Source organism: Panonychus citri, unplaced genomic scaffold (assembly GCF_014898815.1).
Source record: "Panonychus citri isolate SS breed McGregor unplaced genomic scaffold, ASM1489881v1 Contig00118, whole genome shotgun sequence".
Classification (NCBI taxonomy): domain Eukaryota; kingdom Metazoa; phylum Arthropoda; class Arachnida; order Trombidiformes; family Tetranychidae; genus Panonychus; species Panonychus citri.
Window position 1 is genome coordinate 103,004 of NW_026515523.1, and position 23,726 is coordinate 126,729.

Sequence of the window (23,726 nt, forward strand, 5' to 3'; positions counted from 1 at the left end):
AAATAGATGATGAAATTTCTCCCTGGTTACTGACTTAAATCTGAGAGAGATGGTTGTTATATTTTTTGTTAGAACCAGTTAAATGTGATAGTAAACTTATGAAAATCGCCGTGAAACTGTTGAATATCAGAATGAACTTTCTTTCTTTTCTTGGTACATTGTTTGCGAATTAAATTATCGAGAAATTTCATATTTTGTAGTAAGATTTGATTCTCTTAATATTGTGTCAAGATAAAGGGATTGCCCTTCGAGCAAAAGTGAGAAATAAAGTATCGCCTCATAAACGAGATTACCCAGAAAGTACAGTTAACTTGAACTAAAGTTCGAGTTTCAATTTGTTAGTTAATAGGTTCTTTTTTTGCTTCTACAAGTTATTAGAATGAACATAATCCAAATAGAAGTGAATTTTTATAACATTATCACGAATCGACCAATGGCTATTCAGTTTTCTTCAAATTTCGTATTAAAATTCATTCAATTGTACGAAAAAAAATTCTATTGTTTTTATTACATATAAATAGAAATTAACTTCAACAGTTACAATTTACTAAACAATAATAAAATAAAAAAATTCTTATATTCAATTAATTAGTCGTTGAAAGTTAATGAGTTCAAGTTTACTTTCAATTTCACCAAATACAATTAACGAGTTAATTGTTGGTAAACAAGAGCAGTTTAATAAAGTCAGAATAAGTAATTAAATGCAAAAAATGCGATGCTTTAAATTACAATTAATTGTTGTTCGTATTATAACAATTATACATGAATTAAATTAGGCAAAGTTAATTCATTTTAATCATTAATTTAATAAAAATAACAAGCGGGAAAAAACTTTCTTACGAAAGTTTTTTTAAGGTTGTTTGCCAGACCCGTGGTTTGTTGAAATGGGAATCGTTTTTTAATAGAAAAATTCAAAACTAACTCTAAACTTTCTCACTACTCTCTTTTTCTTTTTCTCTTTCTTTCTCTTTCTTTCTCGTCTCTTTCTCTTTTTCTCTTTCTTTTTCATCTCTTTTTCTTTTTCTTTCTCGTCTCTTTGTCTCTTTTTCATCTCTTTCTCTTCTTTCTATTTCTTTCTCGTCTCTTTCTCTTTTTCTCTTTCTTTATCTTTCTCCTCTCTTTTTCTTCTTTCTCTTTCTTTCTCTTTCTTTCTCTTTCTTTCTCTTTCTTTCTCGTCTCTTTCTCGTCATCTTTCTCTTTATCTCTCTCTTTCTCCTCTTTTTTTCTTTCTCGTCTCTTTGTCTCTTTTTCATCTCTTTCTTTCTCTTTCTTTCTCTTTCTTTCTCTTTCTTTCTCGTCCCTTTCTCTTTTTCTTTTTCTTTCTCCTCTCTTTTTCTTCTTTCTCTTTCTTTCTCTTTCTTTTTGAAATACGCGCTGTAAAAAAGCTTAACTGCGCATGCGTACACAAAAATCTTTGAGTCAGAATTTCTCATGAACGGCTATTCAGATTTTGTTCGTACTATTTTTCGCTACTGTAGTATTTTCCGCTCTATTTTTTGGTACCTCAACATCTCATAGAATCCTTTTATCTTGAGCTCAATCTTTACCCAAAATTTGAGCTTATCTTATTCAAGTTTGTAGATTAAGGAAACGTGATTATATTGATTGATTTGTATATTAATCATTATAAGGAAAAGCTTCATTGAAAATTGGTAAATTTTCATAGTTAATTTAGATCAATTTAACAAATTGAATTACAAGAAATTAAATTACCAATTAAATGATAACAATTATAAATTAGATCTGAATATTCATCTGTTGAACCTAAAGGTTAATTCAGCAATTGTTGAAGATAACAATTCTAATCAAGTTTGAAATATTACTATTGTAGCAAATGATGAAGATATTAATTGAAACTGTACATTTACAATTGTGTAACAATTAACTAATTATCTGGATCTTCTTTGTACTAATTGTTTATTTTTTTTTCCTTTTAAATTGATCACAGTTCTTTTATCAATAACCATGGGACTCATGTTATTAATGGGAACACTAACTGTTCATATTACCAAATATTTACCTCCCGGAGCTGATTTGTGGATTGAATTAATTGTTACTAGTTTATTTACTCTAATTGTGGTCCTGGTTATTTTAATTATCAGGCAACCAAAACATGATTCAAATTCACGTAATTCAATTCCCTGTGTACCTTTGCTACCGATATGTGCCATTTGGATGGATGTACATTTGATTGTTTGCCTTCCCAGTTCATCTTGGATCGCATTTCTTATATGGTCATTCATAGGTAAGACTATTTGGTCAGTTATTGGATTTTTCGTTAAGAACTTTTTTTTCTTATTCTTTTTTGTCTGGAAAAGTATAAAATGTTCTAATTTGTCTTCGCCTGTTCCATATTGATACTGTTATCGTTTGTCATCATGTTTAATGCCCTGCGGGTTGTTATATGAATTTCTCTCTTTCTCTTTGGAAATTTACTCTTTTTTTTCCTCGCTCATTTCTCTTTTCATGTGGCTGAAACTTTTGCTTTCGAACTTTTTGAATATTTTTTGTTGCTTTTTCTTTCTATTCTCAAGTCAACATATTCAATGAATCTTTTTCTTTACTTATACACTATGGAATAAACAACTTTGTTCCTTTAAAGTTCATCTTTTTTCGTTTTGATTTATTCTTTTTGTTATCTTATCATGTTTATGAACATTTTCTGTCGTCTATTATTAGTTCATATCTGATTTCTTGATGTGTGAATTATTCATCAGAACTTTTTCTTTGCCCCCTTGTCCATAGGAATTACAAATTTCCTCTGATTATGATAAACTTGTGATGTTTCATTCATGAAATTTTCTCTCATTTCTCATGAAAATTGTCACCAATGGACTGATTTCGCTTATTATCTCTCCCAAAATTCCCAAGCTCCCCTACACCTTTTTATCATCACTAAGCTTAATATTACCCTAGGGTTAAGTAACTCAGAAGTGTCACCAAAGGTAAATAAACATAGATATTTCTCTCTCTCTCTTTTCCTCTACTAATACTTTCATAGACTAGTCATTCAATATTACCTGAAAGGTGAGTTAAGGGAATGAAAGATAATGAAGATAACATTTTGTTTTCTTATTAGTCCTCGAGGTGTAACATTTACTCGACGAGATGTTGACGAAAAAAAGAAAGTTCGATAAGTAATAACATCTACTATATAAATCTAGTAGTAGTGAATATAATGATAAGTGTTAAATTGAAAATTTCTCATAGACGAAAGACCAAATAGAACTTTTTTTCCTTCGATAATGATAATCAATTCTCTTTTCAGATTAATTCTGATTGATTTTGTTCCCCTCGAATTTAGAGTAGAACAAACAATAGTTTAGAAGTGATCGACAGAGAGAACGAAAAGTTCTCAAATTGAATTTCATATTTTCTTCTCTCTCTCTCTCTCTCTCTTGTTATCAATTTCCATCGAATCAGCTACCACACCCCTCGAGTGTCAACAACTGTTCAAATCTTATTATCTGATAACAATTGTTATCTAATGTCATCATTTTTCATCATTATAACTTTTGTTCAACTTTTTTTATCGAACGAAAAAAAAAGTTTTATCTTCTCATCAAATCGTCATCATCATTATATTAGTATTATTATTGTTATTATTTTCCATCTTTTTCTGATTCCATATGAACTTTTTTTTCTCTCTCTCTCTCTTCAACTTCCTCAACGATCATGATAATAACAATTCACCATTAATGTGACACATTCTGTTACATTTAATCAAAAAATCATCTACAAGTTTTTCTCCTTCCATTCTCATGTTATCATGTATCTCGGTTATTGTTTTGTGTTCACTTTTCTTTCCAAGTTAATTTCGCATTTCATCAAGTTGATTCATTTTCTCTGAGATTCTGTGTTTATTAAGAATCGTTATTACCTTTTAACAGTCTGATCTTTTTAACGATAAACTGTTAATTAGTTTGAATAGAAAAGTATTTATTTGATAGATTGTGTTGTTGATTTTTTCTTTTCTCTTTCTTTCATCTGAGTAACTTTAACTTGATTTTTACGGTAGATTTTATTGACGGTTAACAATCAAATCAACAATTTGAATTGATTTTCAATCAATTGATCAGAAATTTCATCATCTTTACCAGTGGTCATTTTCTTGAAAGAGTCGGGGAAACAAATTAGGGAAACAAAATCAGCCTCAGGAACTTTTTCATCTTCCTTTTCCTCTTCAAGATAATGATGATAAAACTGTTTACAGAATTGAGACTTAATCATCATCATCATCATCATCAGCACCAGAAAATAAAGACTAATCTTACTTCAATCTTTTCCCTTTAGATCTTGACCTTTCTCATTCTCAACTGTATTTATACACTTTATTGGTCAATGTCAATGTTGACAGAAGATGATGTTCCCTTACAATATTAACCTAGAAACTTTAATTAACAATTTAATGTTCAACATCAGCTAATCTCTTATTTTTTGTTTCTTACCTTTGAGCCAAGATCATCAATACCATTTCCTTTATTCCTTCAGATGTAATTTCATTTTCTAACAAGAAATTATTAATACTTAATGATAATAACTACAATTTTGATGATATTAATCAACGGAAACACTTACTAACAAATACAAACAATTGTTATCTTTCAATGATAATTCAATTGCTCAGTTGTGAAATTTTCCGCCAATTTTGATCTGAACTCATGTGAATGAGTGAAAAGTTAAATCTTTGTCCAGTTTTGTCAATTCAAATTTAGTTCATTGTTTCAACTGAACCGCTATTGATTTAGCAACTGAATTGGACTTTTTATTCAATCCTAAATTCATCACCTTAAGGCTAATATCATGTATTCATTGAAGTATTACCATGTATGTGAGGTGTTCATTCACAGTTCTCTCCATTTTTAGCATCTATTAACTGCAAGAATTTCACCAAAGATAACAATCTTGAGAGAATCTTTCTTCACCTTCAGGTTGGAATTTCCAATCGTATTGAACAGCCAGAATACTACAAATTGAATTGAGTTCATATTGAAATCAGAATTATACTATATTATTGAGCAAGAATAATTCAACAACACCAAGGGTGTGATTATTCAGATGTGTAATTTGCTTGGAGTATTTGTAAAGTATCAACATTCAATATGAAGTATATGAAATATTTTAAAGTTCATAATCTAAATTCTGGTGATGGTTTATATATTTATTTGTTATCAACAATTGCCTAACCGATAAAGACTCAGTATTGATTAAGGTGAGGAAGAAGTGAAAAAAAAAATCAAATTGGGAAAATCAACTGAATTGAAATAGACACGAATAGAATTTCATAATTTCATGACAATCGAGTTATTAAAATTACCATGAAAACGAGAGAGAAAGAGAGAGAGATTCCATGAAAAAAATGACGATAAAATCCCACAGAGACTTATAAGTATCATGATGTATTATTCAGATTTCATCATTATCATCTTAATATTCAGATTCAGTAACCAGAATCTCATGTGAGTTTTTTGTTCACGTTACTATCTGATTCAAATCTGCTCACCTCATTCAGATTCAATCAGGAAATTGGAAATGTAATAATAAAACAATGAGATAAACATTTAACTCCCACCAATTTAATCAATATCAATTTGCTGATATTCTGATTTAACTTTTCTTTTACATCTTACATTTGCTTGGATTTAATTTCCACCAAGATTATCATGAAAATCTGAATAAATCTTATTTCCCTCATGGTTATTGGTAGATTACTTTTTTTTTCCTTTCTCAATATTGTTTAGAGTTGATGATTATGATGATGATTCTTCTGTCCATTACTTTCTGTATCTGAGATTTCAAATGGACAAAGTTACATGGAAATTGTTCAAAACTAAATCAAATTTGGTGGTTTTCATTATTAAATATTCTGTTCACATTTACGATTTGGTTTCTGGCCCCATGAAAATTTCATTATAACATTTTAATGTCACTTTCATCATTCTCATCTTTCAATTCACCTTTTCTTTGTTGATGGTCTAAAGTTATACAAACTTCCCAAACTGTTTATCACATTACATCAAACATTATGATTATCATCAGTTATTATATCACCACCCTGAGCATTATCTTCATGATGATGATCAACATCATGAGGACACAAGCAAAAAAAAAACAATACAAAGTTACAAGCTAAATTGCTAAGAAAAGCATAAGCATCAAGATCAATGGATGAAAAGAAAAAGTTTATCTGGTTATCATTACAGTTTAACCAATAAGTTGATGATAACACGCAAAATAATCATTAAGATTAAGATAGACAAAGATGATTCTGAGCCATCATGAAGACAATCATGAAAAATAGCTTTTCCCAAGCCAAAAGTGTTCAAGTTAAGTAATAAAACAAGGGCAGGAAAAAAAACAGTTACCATTTCAATGGTCAGAATTTTAATACCTTAATCAGGTCAATGGAATGAAAAATAATAACAAACCAGACATTTCATGATGTTCATGATAATTCAGAGCATCTTGTTGGAAGATTCAAACAATGGGACACTTACGGGTGAAAATGGATTTTACTGAATTGGTTGAATGTTTGTGAGATTATGATGAATTCATGATGTGATATTTTTCCCCTGTTGTTAGCTGATTTCATCAACTGTTATATTGATTGAAATTCATGAGTAATTTTTTTTCCTTTCTCCTTCTCTATCATTGTTATTATTGCAAAATTATTCTATCATAATCCTCACGTGATAGGTTATTGTAATCATCATGTTATGATAATAGACTAATGGTCTCATTGCATGACTTGAACTTTGTATTGGATGAAAAATGATTATCATGAAAGTTTCAGAAACTATGGAAACTATGAATTGAATGTTAAAAAAAGTATTCAAATGATAACAGTTGATTATATTATCTTATATGTAAGATCCTCCATATGAAAGGAATAACTAATAACAAGAAACTTTTTTTTTCTTCTCTTTTCTTTTTGAAGGAATTTTCGTTTACATGGGATATAGTGTTTGGCATAGCCATGAATCTGATGAAGATGAAGATGAAGATAATTCACTTGGAATCCATGGGTTAAGCCTTAATGTTGCCATTGATGAGGAAAATGATGAGATAGTCCATTGCCTGGAAGATATTACCGATGGATCATCTGTTTAATATTACAAATCAACAACAATCAAATGGTTAATCATACATATCTATTAATAAAAACTAGAGTTGAAATCGTTGACTATTTGAATGTTAAGCCATAAGGATAACAAATAATAATAATACAAATTGGTAATGACAACAGCAATCGATACAAGGAAACATAAACAATTGATGTAACAATTTTTGTTTCTACAACTTAATGACTGTACATTCATTCATACTAATGGACCAAAATCAATGTTAATTTGTTAATGTAATTTGAAACAATAATAATAACAATCAACAAGCGAATGCCATTGATTTGTTTCATTTTCGCGACACTTTTCGAGTTTGTAACTATTACAAAACTAAATGAGAAAGAAAGTGATACGAACCTTTGGATTAATATTCACCAAAATCAATTTAATCAGTGCCGAAAAGAAAAGCGGATGAAATAAAGATTTTAGGACTCAGATCTCTCTCTCTCTCTCTCTCTCTCTCTCTCTCTCTCTCTCTCTCTCTCTCTCTCTCGAACTAGGAAAAATTTGTTCAGAATGAATTAAATTAATTTGAATTTCGATAGAATAACTTTTTTATGATCAATCGATTAAAGAACCTTCATCTTTGTCCTAAGTACTCATATATCTCATTAATGTAATTTGACATAACCTTCATTTTACCGGTTGATTGAAAAGTTTAACAAGTTTTTAGCTATTGAGGTTTATCTCATTATTGATGAATGAAATTCAATGAAGAGAAAATGTTCTCCTGATGGTAATTAGAATACGGTCCCTTTTTCTTGTTATTGTTTTGAATTTTTGTTGGTTTCACTTTTAGATTGGATTGTTGTTTAATTGTTCAACTCAATTTTCTCTGATTGACTTTTAATTGAAAACTTTAACTCTAGTGAAATGCCTAAAGTTCGTGTTCGTGGTAATCCACCTGAAGGATGGGAATTGATTGAACCAACACTGGAAGAATTGGAAGGTAAAATGAGGGAAGCTGAAAGGGAATCACATGAAGGTAAACGTCGAGTTGAAAGTCTTTGGCCAATATTTAAAATTCACAATCAACGGAATCGATTCCTTTATGATTTATACTATAAGAGAAAAGACATTTCCAAGGAGCTTTATGATTTCTGTGTTAAACAAAAACTGGCTGATCAAGCGTTAATTGCTAAATGGAAAAAGCCTGGTTATGAAAATCTTTGTTGTTTACGTTGTATTCAAGTTAAAGATACAAATTTCGGGACTAATTGTATCTGCCGAGTACCAAAGGATAAATTGGATGAAAGTCGACCAGTTCAGTGTAATAATTGTGGTTGTCGAGGTTGTTCCGGGTAAAGAAATGTCAACCCTGAAACAATGTTTTCTTAAATGAATTTCGTGTCATCTAATTCACTGGTAAACTTTGTGTATAAATTGTATTCTGACTTACAAATTTCACTCATCACCATTAAATTTTTGGCTAAATTAACTATACATTACAGTTTTAATGGTTTTGTTATATTTACAATTAACCATTGATTGTTCAACTGAATAATAGTTTAGTCACACTTCTACCATAAGCATCGATTGTTTCATCGTTTTCTTGGCCATCCAACAAGTCGGTTAAAGCTTTTCCATAATTTTCGATGTCAGTTTTGCTTTTAACTTCTAAATCATCTTTTTGTGATTTACTTTCTTTCAAAATTTCCATAATTTTCTTCTTGGATGAACTTTTCTCAAAGAAGAATCTCTCCCAATCCTGAGGTTCTTTCAATTTTTCCCAATCTTCGGTTTTCTGAAATACGAGAAGAAAAAACATCGAATGATTCATTTGTTCTAATTTATCATGAAATTTTCAGAACTTTCATTCTGAACAAATTGTTTACATACCCATGATTCATAATAAACTGCAGTTAATTGATAAAAAGCATAATCAATATTTTGTTTCCTCAATGGACAAGCTGAGGTTTCGATTGTGACCATATCGGTTTCTGGGTTGTATCTTTTGTCTAATAAACGAATCATTTTATCCCTTGAATGCTCATCAAGCTCTAATCTGGATAATTTGAATTGAACTGTAACAATACGAGCCCTTGGATCTCTGATTGTTGGAGATGCATGACAATAGTCTGAGGTGATGATTTCTACGGGAAAATGTTTCTCAATCTTTTCCTCGGTCTCCAATCCAATCGGCCATTGACTTGGAGAGAAAAATAGAAAGAGAGAGAAAAGCAAATTAGCATCAATGAAATTAGCAGAAGACAAATGGACTGATTGAGAAATCGATTTACCTGCAGAACTTTTTCAAAGCTTGACACTGTTTCTTAATATTAGGTGGTGTCAAATGAAGGAAATTGGGAATCTTCACAAGCTCTGGATTGTTAAATTTTCCCAATCGAGGTTTATTCGCAAGACAACCCATGTAAACAGGTAAGGGAACACTGTTTGGATTAAATGATTTAGCTGTTGGCCAAACAGCATTCCAATCTTGATCAATGGACATTTTCAGATACCTTGGGGCCATGATTGCACTTCGATACATTTCCGCTCGTTTAACACGACCAGTTTGCTTTGGTTTCGGTAAAAATGGCATTCGTTCAAAATCCTCTTCTTCCTCGAATGAAGCCTCACCAGTCGATTCCATTGAACTGACTGAACGAAAACATTTACCAATTGGTCTTAACGAAGGGACAACCATCTTCCCATTTAATCTGGTAAACACTGACATTGTCAATATAAATTTAGAACAGTCTAAAAACAATCAACACAATTAAATCAAAATATAAAATCAATTCAATCCAAAGGTAAAAGTTATCAGCTGATCCTGTAAGAGACAAAAACAAAGAGCTTGAAATTACAATTAAACCACAAAGGTGAGAATTGATTACTTACCTTAAACTGAGAACTTCAATCCTGCAAATACAAAGATGTCATGTAATCAATGATTTGAACCCAAATTGAGCAATTAAATTACCAACAAACAATCAAAACAAATGTTCATTAAGGTTAATCATCAACATGTTTCCATTGAATGGACCGTCTTCTCATCTTCATTTGTTTGATCAACAATTAATTCTATTCTTCCAGGAAATATATTCATTTCTAATTAAAAGAAGATTAATTCATTGATATTCGGTTAATTAATCTAATTAGAAATCTAATTAAATCATTAAAATAAATTTCTTTTCAAAAGATTGACTAATCAACGAATGATAATTAGAATATGGTCCCTTTTTCGCAGAGAAAATTTTTTTTGTTTTGATTTATGTTTACCATTCTAATTGTTTCAATTAACTAATTTAATCAGTTTTAATTGATTAATTTCTATTGAATTGTTATGGGTGAAGAAAATCCTGTTCTAGATTTAGTTAATAAAACTCGACCAACACGTTGGGATAGAAAAATATTATCTTTATACAAAGTTTATCCATCTCCAAATGAGATTCCTGAATTTGTAGCGTAAGTATTGATGATGAAATCATTTTTTCTATTTCATTTTTCTATTAATTTTACTCATTACAATTAATTTATTGGTTTGTTTAATTGTTTGATATGATCTAATGTTCATTGAGATGATATTAGTTATTGTTAAATCTTTGAAATTTTTGGTATTTTTGAGGCTCTTCAATGGAAGAGTCTTCACCTTTGAATATTGTGTTTCTTTTACTATTTAACTGATTGTTCACTAATTGTCTGCATCTTTTTCTTCATCTAGTCGGAGTACAATTACCTTTTATCGAAATAAATTCAGGATTCATTATTCTATTGGAACCATGGTTTTGTTAAGCTTTGGATTCGCTGGTGTAGCTTATATTGGAAACAAACACATGGAAGCCAGAAACAATCTCTTATACAGTGATTACCAAAAGGAAATGATGAAAAAGCATTAATCAAATTAATATAAATCATATTCTTATATACATGTATAATATATTACAATAATAGATTCAATTCCTAGCAGGTTTAATCTATGTTAATCACCAAGATATTCAATCAGATATTCTATCCATTAATCTACAAAAATAATAATGTCTCTATGGAATAGTTGATAATAATAATTACATTATTATTGTTAATATGATTGTACAAAAAATCAATCTTTTAGTCAAATTAGTTTATTTGATTGTAGTTCTATCCTTCAATCAGCTGAATAATTGACCAAAAGTTGATTACGATTGTAAAATTGTACTTAATCTAGAGTTTATCTTAATTTTGTGTCTATTACTAACCAACATTGTACATGAGATGAATTAATCTAAATTGGATTATCACCATTTTAATGGTTAAGTTAATCTGCTAAATTGTGACACGATAAAAATAAAAAAGGTACAGAAATGCCTGATATATAATATAAAACATTTATTATTATTATCATTGGTAATTAACTAACCCAAGAATATGATTTACCTTTAATCAAATCATTTGTTGATCGACTGAGTAAATCAACTTATATTTCCTTTTCTTTGCTTAATTGTATCCAATATGTTTGTGTTACGTGATTAATTGCTGTGGTAATTTCAATCCTTTTCACTTACAACACTTAATAGAAAGTCTTTGAGATCCATTCTCGAAACGTTGAACAAATTTCTTGTTACATTGTCCAGCAATCTCTACATATACTCTCTTGAAACAAGTATGATCACTACCCATTGACCTTAGGAGCTCTTTCACTTCCGAAACTCCGTCATAAGGGCGACCACCGCCACGAAGATCATCAAACACCGGGAAAAATCTGATTCTTGGAGTATAAGAACATACGATTTGACTTCAATAAAGTCCTCAAACATTTGGAAATCTCAGCCGTAACCTTTAGCCTCTTATCGACAAGCTTGAAACGAATGTTCTTGACCTCATCTTTGTGACAACCATTCGAAAAATATAGCATCAAATGAAACGAATCTAAGTGGTAAGAATCGGAATCATTTAGATAAAAGAACACGTTGAAATACATTTTCAAAGAACAGGTAAGAATAAGTGAATCCGACTGACAATAAGTCGCTGATTAAATCAGTATGATTTCCATTTCTTCGAGTGCAGTAAGTGACCTTCCACCTTCGGGTGACTGTTTTAACTATTCACTATTCTATTATATTTCAATTATCAAGTTCCAAAGTTATCAGCGTTCATTTGGTCCGGCAAAAGTTCATCACGATTGATGAAAACACCACAACTTTCAGAATTTATGATCAGTTAATCTGGAAAGGAATAGAGAGTTTCTGGAACTTGAAATTATTATAAGAAAACGATTAATAATCTCATAAGAAAATAAAAGAATTGATTTACGATCAAATTTAATTGTTGATTGCACTTCTCCGGCAAATTTAATTGATTTGTTTTGTTTTTGTTAATTCTAATATTACAATCAATTTTGTGTATATTGAGCAGTGAAGTTGATTAACTTGATAAGATCAAGTGACAATTAGTTGATTATAATCAAATCTTTTTGTTTGTCATTGTGTTGGAAATTCAAGTTACAATTAAAATATGATTTTAGATTGATTAACAATTAAGATTCCAATTTGACTCCAATTTGTTTCCAAATGATAATAATAATAATAATAATAATAATATCTGAAATTAGAATCAATTAACAATCAATATATGATTTTGTTTTTCTTGATGATTTGTTTTGAGTATTCATATCGGGAATTTGGAAATACATTTCTTTTCAGATATCATGAGATATATAAATAGTTAATTACATACAACTATCATTAGTCTAACTATTTAAATTGTTGTTAAATTAATTTCTTGTCCTTTAATCAATAAGCTAAAAGTTAATTCTATTCTAAGTATTAATTTGACAAAATAATTAAGGTTAAAGAGCTTGAAGATGAGGTTGAGAGTGATGAGTCGGGGGTGGACCATGTCCAGGTACATAATAGGGATGAGATCGATGAGTTGATCTTTGTAGATGATGTAAACTTGGTGATCTTAAATTGTCACTTGATTCAAGTCTGGTCATCATTGTGGTCATTGAATGTGTATGATTTAAATGATGATTAGTGGGATTTAAGTGATTTGGTGTATGATTTGTTAATTGATGATGATGATGAGCCAGTAAAGACTCTGGTGGTATTGATGGAGGTGGTGGTGAATTTAATGACTGCAAATGATGAAGTTGTTGTTGTGAATGTTGTTGTTGTTGTTGTGTTTGATGATTAACTTGATTAGATTGAGTTTGTTGAGGAGAAATGTGATTTCCTTGTTGTTGTTGTTGCTCTTGAGCTCGTTGATGATCAGATGATGATGATGGTGAATGTTGTTGCTGTGAATGATTTTGATGATTTTGATGATGTTGACCTGGAGATTGAAGTTGTGAGTGATGTTGTTGGTGTGTTTGTTGCTGTTCCAATGGATGAACATGTCTAAATGAAAGTGGAAAATAATAACAATTATTATTTAGTAACAATTAAGCTGATTCAATTAAATTATATTCGTAATTGTTACTATGCTTACCCATCGAGAGTATTTTCCGGTAAATGTTGATTCTATCAAGAAAACAAAACGATGAAAAAGTGATGATATTAGTTAGTTGAATAAATTTTGTTTCACTATTATAATTTGAATTATAATTAAACAGTGCGAGTAAATGATTCCAGTTGATTCAATTGTTTCTCATTAATCACAACAATAATTAGATTATCATGGTTAAAATGTGATGAGTTTATCTTACAATTAAGGTTCACATGTGATGGAAACAATTGAACCAGAAAAGGAAAACAAAAAGTTAATTTAACACCAATTAAATACTTTCATTTTGATAGTTAATTATTTCTGTGGTTTAATTAACTGTTTTTCTGGCTAATCAATTAATATTTGTGACAGTTACCTGTGATCAATGATGATTACAGGAAGTGCTAATCTTGATTGTGTATTAAAATTATGCATAACCGATTTAATTTTGTAACTTTCAATGTCATCTTGATTAACTTGAGAAGTTAATTAACAGAGATGGATTAACTTTAAATTCAACAGTGAAAGGTATATAATCAATGATCCAATCTGATACACACGAGTGATTAATTTACTTTTCCCATAGATGGATCATTATTTTAATATTATTTTCAATGTGAAACTATTTATATATTGTTATTATTTATTCAGAAATAATTGTTGATTGTTGATTTACTAATTAGGAGGGGAAAGGTGAAATAAAGTCAAATAATCAATTGTAATTGAGACTCACTTGAATCAATGGTGGGCTTCCTGAAGGTTGAGGTTGAGGTTGTGGTTGTTGTGATTGTGATTGTGATAACTGTTGATTAACTTGATTAGTTTGTTGTGGTGAAATGTGATTACCCTGTTGTTGTTGTTGTTGATCTTGAGCTCGTTGATGTTCAGTGGGTGGTGAATGTTGTGAATGATTCTGATGATTACCATGAAGTTGACCTGGGGATTGGAGTTGCTGGTGATGTTGATGCTCTAATGAATGTACATGCCTGAAAGAAAGAAACGATAAATTGTTAATTTTTGCTTCTTTTTCCATCTATTAATTATGTTGATAATCAACAATTAAGTGGTCACTGAATGGATACTAATTGTAGTATAATAATAGAAGATAAATACTAACCCATCGAGAGTATTTTCAGGTAGATGTTGATTCTGTAGATAGAAAATGAAGAATAAGAAGAAAAAACAAAATGAAGATTAAATTGTTATCAAAGTTTAATGACAATTAAGCTTTTGATGGTCAAATAGTGCGAATAATTAGTTAACTATATTGTGTTACTTTTTCTATTCTTTTTGCTATTTCAACTGATTTGATTGTTTTCTCATTTCAAATTAGGTAAATGTAATTAAGAGCTGAATGTGGTGATAAGTTGATCAACTGTTTAGTGTTAAAATTTTCTGAGACAATTAATTAACATTGAGAATATAAAAACTAACTTGTTCTAATGTTTGAATTTGTTTTTGTTTCGATACGATGAAAGATCAAGTTGGTTGCTTATAATGAGCACCGAATCTTCATCTTGACGATTAACTGATTTTCCTAACTGTTTTCGCAATTAACTGCGACAATGTTACATTAACAGAGATGTTTTTTTGTTTGACATAAACGAGTACAAGGGGAATGTGAGGTTGTAGAGGGAGAAAAAGATGCGATCAATGATCCAACCAGTTACACTTGAGTGGTAAATATACTTTTCCCATGTATTAAAATTATTAGCAAATATACACACAAGAGATACTATTATGTGAAGAAATGTATTGTTATTGTGAGAAAATTTATATTATAATTAATACTGTTTGATAATTAGTTATTAAAATAGAGAAACACAGGTTAAGGTTAACCATTAACTGTACTCACTGTAATCAATGAACTTGGCGGTGTTTCTGTTGGTTGAGGGTTAATTGATTGAGGTTGTTGTTGTTGTAGAGAGGCAGGATGACCATGGGAATGTTGTTGTTGTTGTTGTTGTTGTTGGTGGAGTGATTGTTGGTCTAAGGGATGGAGAGTTGTTAGGTGAGATGATGGTGAATAGTTATGATATACTCCATTGTGATGAGGGTGATGGTTAATGAAAGGTATTGGTGACAATAATGGGTCCAGTTCTGTTAGATGGTGAGGGTGGTGTTGTGGTGGTGTTAATGGATGATGAAGAGGATGATGGTGTGGAAGGTGAAGTCCGTTGTTGGGATTATGAGTGTGATGTTGATAAGGATTAACATTGTGATGAGTATGATTAGGATGAGGGTGTGAATGATTGGTGGTTGTTGGATGATGTGTTAGAGAGGGATGATGATGAGGTGATAAATTGTGATGGTTTTGGGATGTTGAATGTTGTTGTAGTTGTTGTTGCTGCTGCTGCTGTTGTTGTTGTTGTTGTTGTTGTTGTTGTTGTTGTTGTTGATGGTGAAGATGGTGTTGATGAGCAGCATGGTGGACATGAAGTGGAGGATGATGAGGATTATGGGAAAAAGATCTGGGCCCGGATTCAGGTGTATAAGTGAAGGTGAAACCTGTTGAATAAATAACACCATCATCACGAACCAGATTAACGTCAATGGTGATTGGATAACGAACCCATTCCCAACCTTCTCGAAACTCTGATACGTGTGGAACTACACATAGAAGTGACTCTTGACATCTAGGGAGAGAAAAAGTATCAAAAAAGAACAGTTAAATTAAATCGAAAGAAAAAAGTTTTCGAAAAAACTAAAAGAACATTTTAGAAGAGAAAATTAAAACTTCTAATCGATTAGTTACTTTTTCAATTTGATTTTTTTTCTATTTGAATTTAATTTACCTGAAAAATGTTTCAGTCTCTACATCAGCGAACCAAACTTTCAAATTTTCGGTGAAATTTTCTCCAGTCAATTCCAACATGGTGACATCAGTATTATTATTATTCCCTCCATTTGCTGTTGCTCCATTTCCATTGAGATTTAAATTGTGAACTATTGGAACAGGACTAACTGGACCACTTCCTAAGCCTCCGGGTAAAATATTCCCATGCGTAAAAGTGTATTCAGCTTTATCGGTGCTAATTATTGTCCATGAAGCACCATCAGTGATCACTTCTTTGTTTGGTTCCTTTGGACAGGGTGTTGCCTGGAATTGGATTATCCTTTCCTGAGATAAACAGAGATACATTCTCTCGGTATCTTTCATGTAAAAGGCACATTTATGTAATTGGGAAACTGGATCATCGGCATCTAATAGAGCATTCTGCTTGTCTACCTTACGAATTACCTGATCAACACCAAGTCAATCAAAGAAATAATTGAGAAAAATCAACAAAAAGGAGAAAGTTAATCATCAAATAGAAACATTAATAAAAGTCTATTTGATATTCAATCAGTGTAAACATTTCACATTTCGGCTAGTTCATTATTAACCCTTTGAGATTTAAAGGTCATTGGAAGGACATTTAAACCTATTTGTTAGTAGCAAATAATATCAAAGTTTAAGTAAACTTATTGTTTGTCAATTTGCTAATGATAAATATCAAATTTACTCTAGAAAATAATCAATGAGCATGTTAATTAATAAAACTCACCAGCCTTGGCAAGGACATTCCAGTTACAGAGCAAACAAGTTTAACTGTTGATCCATAATGAATATAACCATCTCTATATGACTCTTTGGTATCTGGTTCATTTTCATCAACTAATTAAATAGTCAATCATCATAATGATCACAATTAACAATCCAATTTAGCAAAACAAACCAAAGAGAGAAATATAAATAAATTATAATATGGAAAACAAAACATTGTAAAAGTAGAAAATGAAAGCAAAAAAAAACTTAACAATCAAAACACAATTTAAACTAAATTAAGTTAACCCTTTTTTTCCCATCAACAGATAAAAGTAACAATAACAACAATTAACTAATTCCATTACCAGTGATAACCAATCAACTACCAACAATAACTTAGTAATAATATTTTGTTTTCCTCGATCTTGTTGGGTAAATCGAAACTTTTATGGAAACTTTAATGAACTTTTTTTTTGTCTCTTTGATGAACAAAAATAAGACATGATCATGATCAGAATCATTAAATAATCACTCTAATGATTTGATAACTTAATTATTAGCTTTCTAAATTGTTCCCAATTATAATTCTAATATGATATGAAATACTCTATAGAAACATGATATTATTTTCCTATAAAATTGAATACAAGATTCTGATTCTCTCAGGTGATATCCTAATAGATGGCGTTGTTTGGATAACCATTTTATCACAATTAACTTTTAACTATATCATTCGTATAGGGTTTTAACTGAATTAATATTAATCATCGTGATTATAAATGGTGATAAACATGAGAAAGATAAATGATTATGAACAGAGAGAGAGAGAGAGAGAGAAAAGTTATCAAGAATTTACTAAAACAATAGGATTCATGTTATGAATTTTTAATTGTTATTATTCAGCGACACAATTAACAAACTAAATTAACTGATTAATTTGTTAATTTTTATCACTTTAACTTTTTGTTTCTTTTCTTCAAGTTGTTGTAATGTCTTTATGATTTAAACGATAACAGTTTAATTGTTGTGATAGACAATTAATTTTAACTTTAATTGTAAATTATTCAAAATATTAATCATGATAATGATCAGGTTTATGTTTGGTTTTTATTTGGTATTTTGGTTTATAGTTTTTTTAGTATTTAGATGAGATTTGATTGTTTAATTGTTAATTTTTTTGTTTTTTGTTTCTTCTTGATTATTAAGGTGTTGTAATTGAGTTAATTGTTTGAAACTCACCCAAATGAATTGTAAATGCTCCCCATTGAGATGAACTCGCATGAAAATTATTGTTTTCAACATGAAGATAACGAGTTGAGACTGTTTGAGATCGAAGTCGATTGAACAAGGCTACTTTTGTTCCCGATGCTATACACACTGATGATTACGAACAGGATGGAATAGATAATAACAAGAACAACAATTAATCACTAATCATCGAGTATTCGATCAATTAATCAGTCGCTACTTACAATCTGCATTCTTAAGTGATTGTTTCTTCTTGGAGGGTTTGGAAATGACCTTAATCCGTTTGGAATAGAAAACACCAATATCGTCGGCATTTGCATAAAACATTTTCACCGATAACATGAAATGTTTTCGTTTATCTGAATCACTTATATACAGAGTTTTGGCTGCACAAAAGTTCTGGACAATCGGACGATTGGATGGACAATGGTCAATGAGAAAATGGAATGGATCAATATCAAGAATGAAATTGGGAATTGGAAATATTGGAAAATGGAAATGAAAGAATTGAGCTAATTACCTTTCCATTGAAATCTAATTGTTGCATTTCTTGGTCTGAATTACCGATTCCGATGAAGGCACAAATTTGTGTTGATGATTCTGATTGTCCAGCTTGTATCATTTGCTGTTGTCTATGTGACCAACCTTGACCATAGAGGTAAATACATGGAGGTGGACAAAAGAATCGCTTCTCGTTTCCATAAGATTTTTGGGCGACCTTTGCATGTAATATAACTATTTTCATCTCTTTACGCTCACGAATATATTGTCTCATTGTTTCTCTCGTCGATTCTTTTGCTAACTGTGCCTCCCACCGACGAAGTCTTGTGGATTCGTCCATCGATATAATGGACGTTGGCGTTGTTATTGGCGAATGTAACGAAGAGGGTGGACTTGAGGGCGATTGTTGAAGAGACAATGGTTGAGTTAAATGTTGTGGAGGTGGGGGTGGTAGTGGACCTGGTGTACCATTGTGCTGATGATGGTGAAGATGATTAGCACTATTTGATGAGGATGAGGATGAAGATGGAGAAGATGACGAGTGATTTGGTATCATTAAAATTAAACTTGCAATTTGCAATTAAACTTTGCAAATTAATGGAAACAATCAATTTTAAATCCAAAATATGAACACAAGACACAGAAACGAGATCAAAACATTGGATTGTATCATATGATGATACACTTAAAGATAAACAAAAGGCTCTATTGGTTATTAGTAAATATTATCAAATGAAATCATTAAGCTTTTTTTCACACTGATGATGAGGGAGGATGATGGCTACGAGTACGAGAATGATTATGATGATGGAAAAACATTAAAGCCGAAGGAGAAGAAGAACTAAAAAAATAATATCTTCTCATGTCTTCAAACATTATCTTCCTTCTAATCTTTTCTCCCTCCTTCTCTCTCTTTCTCTTGCTCAATCTCCCTCGTTATGTCTGCTCTTTCATGTTTACTATCTCTCTCTCTCTCTCTCTCTCTCTCTCTCTAATTCATTCATTCTTCTTCTCTGTTTTCACCCCTCTTATTATTTGCTCCCTATCTTCCGATCATCCCATCCACCTCCGTTTTCATCCTCATCTTCATCTTCTCCATCATTGTTATTACATCTTCTTTCATCAAGTCTTATTAAATTCTTGTTTCGTATAAAACGAAAGGAGTAGCAACGAACGACAAGACAAAGATGATAAAAAGGGGACAGTAGATGAAGATAGGGTTTTGTTTATGTCCACTACTTGGTGATGAAAAAAAGTGGGAAGGAGTTTCCATGAAGTAGGTGGATGAATTGTAGAGCTGAAAAAAAGTTTACTGAATGAGAGAATCAACAAAAGAAGGAGATGAATGGGGGATAATTTTTTTTTCTTTTTTTCAGCCAATCAGAAAAGAGAATTGAGCAAGTTTTCAGAATCTGATACACAGGTAAACACCATGTAAGTTGAAACTCAGTAGAAAAAACTTCACCAACAATGATACAAGAGAATAGAATCTACTATTTCGACTCTCTCTCTCTCTCTCTCTTCTGTCTCTTTTTCTTCCTCTTTCTACCTGATGATGATGATGAAGACAAAAGAGCTTACCTGTTATACGCTTGAAGGTGAAGCGTTTTTACCTTGGTCCCGTGGGAAAGTACAGAGTGAGTAGATACGAAAAGGGTATTTCAAGTCTCTCTTTCTCTTCTTTCTTTTTTTTACTTTCTTTTATCATCCACTCTCCCCCAATTATCCCCACTCTACCCCTCGGCTCTCTCTCTCTCTCTCTCTCTTCCACCCTCCTCCCACTTTCTTCATTGCAGCTACTGTATTTCGCTTCAGAATCACTTCTGAACGAAAGAAAAAGAAACTGAATTAAAATCATCACAAGATTCAGAAAATAGCCTCAGGGTAAAATATTATATTTATATTATTATGAGAACAGAAGTAAAAGAGGAAGACAGAAGATGAAGACGATGATGATAATGATGCTGATGATTATGATGATAGTGATTAAATACAATTTGTAGTCATGTAAATAATTTACTTACCTGTCAGTAAATTGTTTGGCCTATTCAGGTTGATTGTTGATTGTTGAACAAGACACAATGTTGATAATTATTTAATCACGAATTTTAAACTTTTCTCTTATTATCATTATTTAGAAAATTTTCTCCCCCCCTTCTTTAAATTGTAATAATATCTTTATAATAATAATAATAATCGCTTATTATATAATATTATCAATAAGCATCATTATCACAAGGTTGATTACCAATCAAATTTGAATACAATTTAAATCAATGACCACCGACGATGGATAAATAATCAAACTATTCATTGATATTTCTTGAGAGTATCATTGATATTAAATTGGTTATCTAATGATAATAATCATCCAAAGATGATCAATGATTAAATCAATATGATAAACACCTTGATAACAATAGTCCAGTTAATGGTCAAGTAAATGAGATAATATCATATCTTGTAAAAGGTAAAAGGTGAAAAAGAATAAATTTTTTTTCGATTTTCCTAAACATTGGAATTCAATGAATGTAAGTGTTCATCAATACCTGGTGGTCTCAATGAAGATGAAGATGAAGATGAAGATGATGATGATGATGATAGGTAAGATTATCTCTAATCTTGATGATCATCTTTAACCTTGATATCGGCAATGATTTAGGTCTTTGATTGTGATTAAATGATAACAATCAGTTATCCACAACACTCAGTGATTAGCAGAGATAACAATCAAATCTTAATCTTGATCATCATTCGTAGTAGTAGTGATTAACTTGAACCTTATTGTGATTTAATTAAATTGTGTTTGTGTGTGTATTTAGTTGATTGTATTGCATTTCTCTCAATGATTAACTTATATATCTTTTTTTTTAATTGTTGTTATTGTTTCAATTTTAAAACAATGTCAAGTTAATTGAACTAATTTAGTTTATTTCTCTCAAGTATCAATTGCTTTATTTAAATAGTTACTTGATATTTACTACTATTAATAATTTAATTGATTTACTTATATTAACAATCTATTGACTTTAAATAATTTATTTAACAATTTAGAAATCAATTGAGTCAATAAGAATATCCAATTGTTTAACTTATATTAAATTGTTTTTCAAGTTGTAATACAATTGTTACAACAATTAGGGAATATCAATTTACCTTAACTAATATCTTTTTGTTCAAGTTGATCATTTAATTGATTAATATCACGATATTCTGATTCCGTGATTATTTGATTGAATTACAAGTTAATTGTAAATGGTTAAATTAATTATACAACTTCAAGATTATCATAAGAAAAGCTGAAATTAGTTGTTAATTGTTGAACAATCAACTAAATAGTTCAATTAGAACGGGCAAGTTTTCATATAATCGATTTGGAAATGAATTTTCCAGGACAATCAGCTGGTGATGTTCAGGATTCTGATGAATAGGATTTATAGAGTTGATGGGTGGGTCATCATGTAATTCAATGTCAATAACAATGAAGAGAGAGAGAGAGAGAGAGAGAGAGAGAAAAGTTCACAGTTATTTCCATAAAAAGTTGAAATTCTTTCCCAGAATTTTTGTTGATTCCTATTCACATGTTCAATTGATGGAAATATTTTGAATAGAGACAATTTTCTGATTACTATTTTCAATTCGTAATTGTTACAATTACTATTCAATACATCACATCTATCAAAGAGCATTAATGACAAATACTGAATCAAATTCAATTGTAACTCAATTATGTTACTGACCCGAAATGATAACAAAGTGATTTGTCTGCATTCATTTTACTTTATTCATTTTTTTATTCATTCTTATTACTATCCAATCATCTTGATGATGATAATAAGATGACGAGAATCTAAATTCAGACATTATATAAGTGACTTGGCTCTCACCATCATGTTCATCATCGTCATCATTGCCATATCTCCATCCTCATCCTCATCCTGATCAACATCATTATCATCATGTGTTGGCTACTGTTTATTGTTGTTGTTGTTAAAAGGACTCGAAATTGTGGGAAAACAATTTGTTTTTTTTTCTTTTCAAAAAAAAATAAATTTTCTTCATATTTTACATTTTGTTCAGAGTTGATTCAGGAATGAAATGAAGCTGCATCAATGGATGAGGAGGTGGTGGTGATGATGATGATGATGATGATTCTGGAGGAGGAAGAGAGATGATGAAAGAAAGAAAGTTGAAACTACCCTTTTTTGCTCAACTATTTTACTATTACTACTATTCTGTACTTTCCCACGGGAGAGAAGTAGCTACGCTTTTTCACCTTCAAGCTTCAGGTAACTTTCTGTCTTCATCGTTATCATCATCTCCAGGCTAAAAGTGAGAGAGAGAGAGGAGAGAGAGAGAGAGAGAGAGAGAGAGAGAGGGAGAGACACTCACATCTCAGAATCTTGTTTGAAGTTTTGTTTATCTTCTGTTTGATTCATCATGATACTTTAACTGTATCAGCTTTTAATTCAAATTTGAAACTTTTGATTGATTTATCAATGAACTTTTTCACTTTGTCTTCTCAGTTTCTAACTTTACACTCCCTCTGATGCTAATAAATGATAATCTCACCGCATCTTTGGAAACTCTTTCCATCCCTTTACTTTCATTTTGTCTTCGTTCTGATTATTGTCTTAATATTAAAACGATCTTTTTTCTTGGGAATTAACGAGAAGCAGGAAAAATGAAACAAGATGATACTCTCTAATGAGAATGGTGATGAGGATGGAGATGAAGATGAAGATGAGAAAGAGGAAAAGAAGATAATTTTTGTTGCAAATCCTGAGAAGATGTTTCTTCCATCATCATCATCTTCTCTGAAGATTTTGTTCATCTTCTATTGTAAAAAAGAAACTTTTTCAACTTGTATTTCATTTCCGTCATCATCATACTTACTTTTCACCTTCTCCATCCTCATCCTC

The 23,726-nt window shown here is 30.6% G+C and overlaps 4 protein-coding genes and 1 long non-coding RNA gene across 5 annotated transcripts in view; 3 read left to right on the forward strand and 2 right to left on the reverse strand.

Moving 5' to 3' along the window:
• The window catches only part of LOC128390312 (high affinity cationic amino acid transporter 1-like), a 67,391-nt gene extending 59,938 nt beyond the window's left edge, over nucleotides 1–7,453 (forward strand). Inside the window, exons 7-8 of the mRNA XM_053350006.1 lie at nucleotides 1,949–2,245; nucleotides 6,938–7,453. Of these exons, the coding sequence (XP_053205981.1) occupies nucleotides 1,949–2,245; nucleotides 6,938–7,110 (470 nt within the window). The 3' untranslated portion in view covers nucleotides 7,111–7,453. The remainder of the gene's footprint in view (nucleotides 1–1,948; nucleotides 2,246–6,937) is intronic.
• A 422-nt stretch (nucleotides 7,454–7,875) lies between these two features.
• LOC128390357 (protein BUD31 homolog) lies at nucleotides 7,876–8,564 on the forward strand. The gene has a single exon (XM_053350072.1). The coding sequence runs from the start codon at nucleotides 7,995–7,997 to the stop codon at nucleotides 8,424–8,426; it is 432 nt and encodes a 143-aa protein (XP_053206047.1). The 5' UTR covers nucleotides 7,876–7,994; the 3' UTR covers nucleotides 8,427–8,564.
• LOC128390330 (28S ribosomal protein S35, mitochondrial-like) lies at nucleotides 8,480–10,118 on the reverse strand. Its single transcript, XM_053350040.1, has 4 exons — nucleotides 9,963–10,118; nucleotides 9,362–9,894; nucleotides 8,961–9,270; nucleotides 8,480–8,865 (listed from the first exon to the last, which is right to left on the reverse strand). The coding sequence occupies exons 2-4, from the start codon at nucleotides 9,796–9,798 to the stop codon at nucleotides 8,614–8,616; spliced, it is 999 nt and encodes a 332-aa protein (XP_053206015.1). The 5' UTR covers nucleotides 9,799–9,894; nucleotides 9,963–10,118; the 3' UTR covers nucleotides 8,480–8,613.
• Nucleotides 10,119–10,321: 203 nt separating this feature from the next.
• Nucleotides 10,322–11,426, forward strand: LOC128390362 (uncharacterized). The gene is made up of 2 exons (XR_008325602.1): nucleotides 10,322–10,529; nucleotides 10,786–11,426. It is a non-coding gene; the product is annotated as an uncharacterized LOC128390362 (long non-coding RNA).
• A 663-nt stretch (nucleotides 11,427–12,089) lies between these two features.
• LOC128390307 (suppressor of hairless protein-like) lies at nucleotides 12,090–19,770 on the reverse strand. The gene is made up of 10 exons (XM_053350001.1): nucleotides 18,824–19,770; nucleotides 18,528–18,702; nucleotides 18,295–18,432; nucleotides 17,075–17,184; nucleotides 16,322–16,767; nucleotides 15,382–16,162; nucleotides 14,644–14,675; nucleotides 14,260–14,512; nucleotides 13,530–13,561; nucleotides 12,090–13,438 (listed from the first exon to the last, which is right to left on the reverse strand). Exons 1-10 carry the CDS (start codon nucleotides 19,358–19,360, stop codon nucleotides 12,889–12,891), a joined length of 3,054 nt encoding a protein of 1,017 aa, XP_053205976.1. The 5' UTR covers nucleotides 19,361–19,770; the 3' UTR covers nucleotides 12,090–12,888.
• Between the last annotated feature and the right edge of the window lie 3,956 nt (nucleotides 19,771–23,726).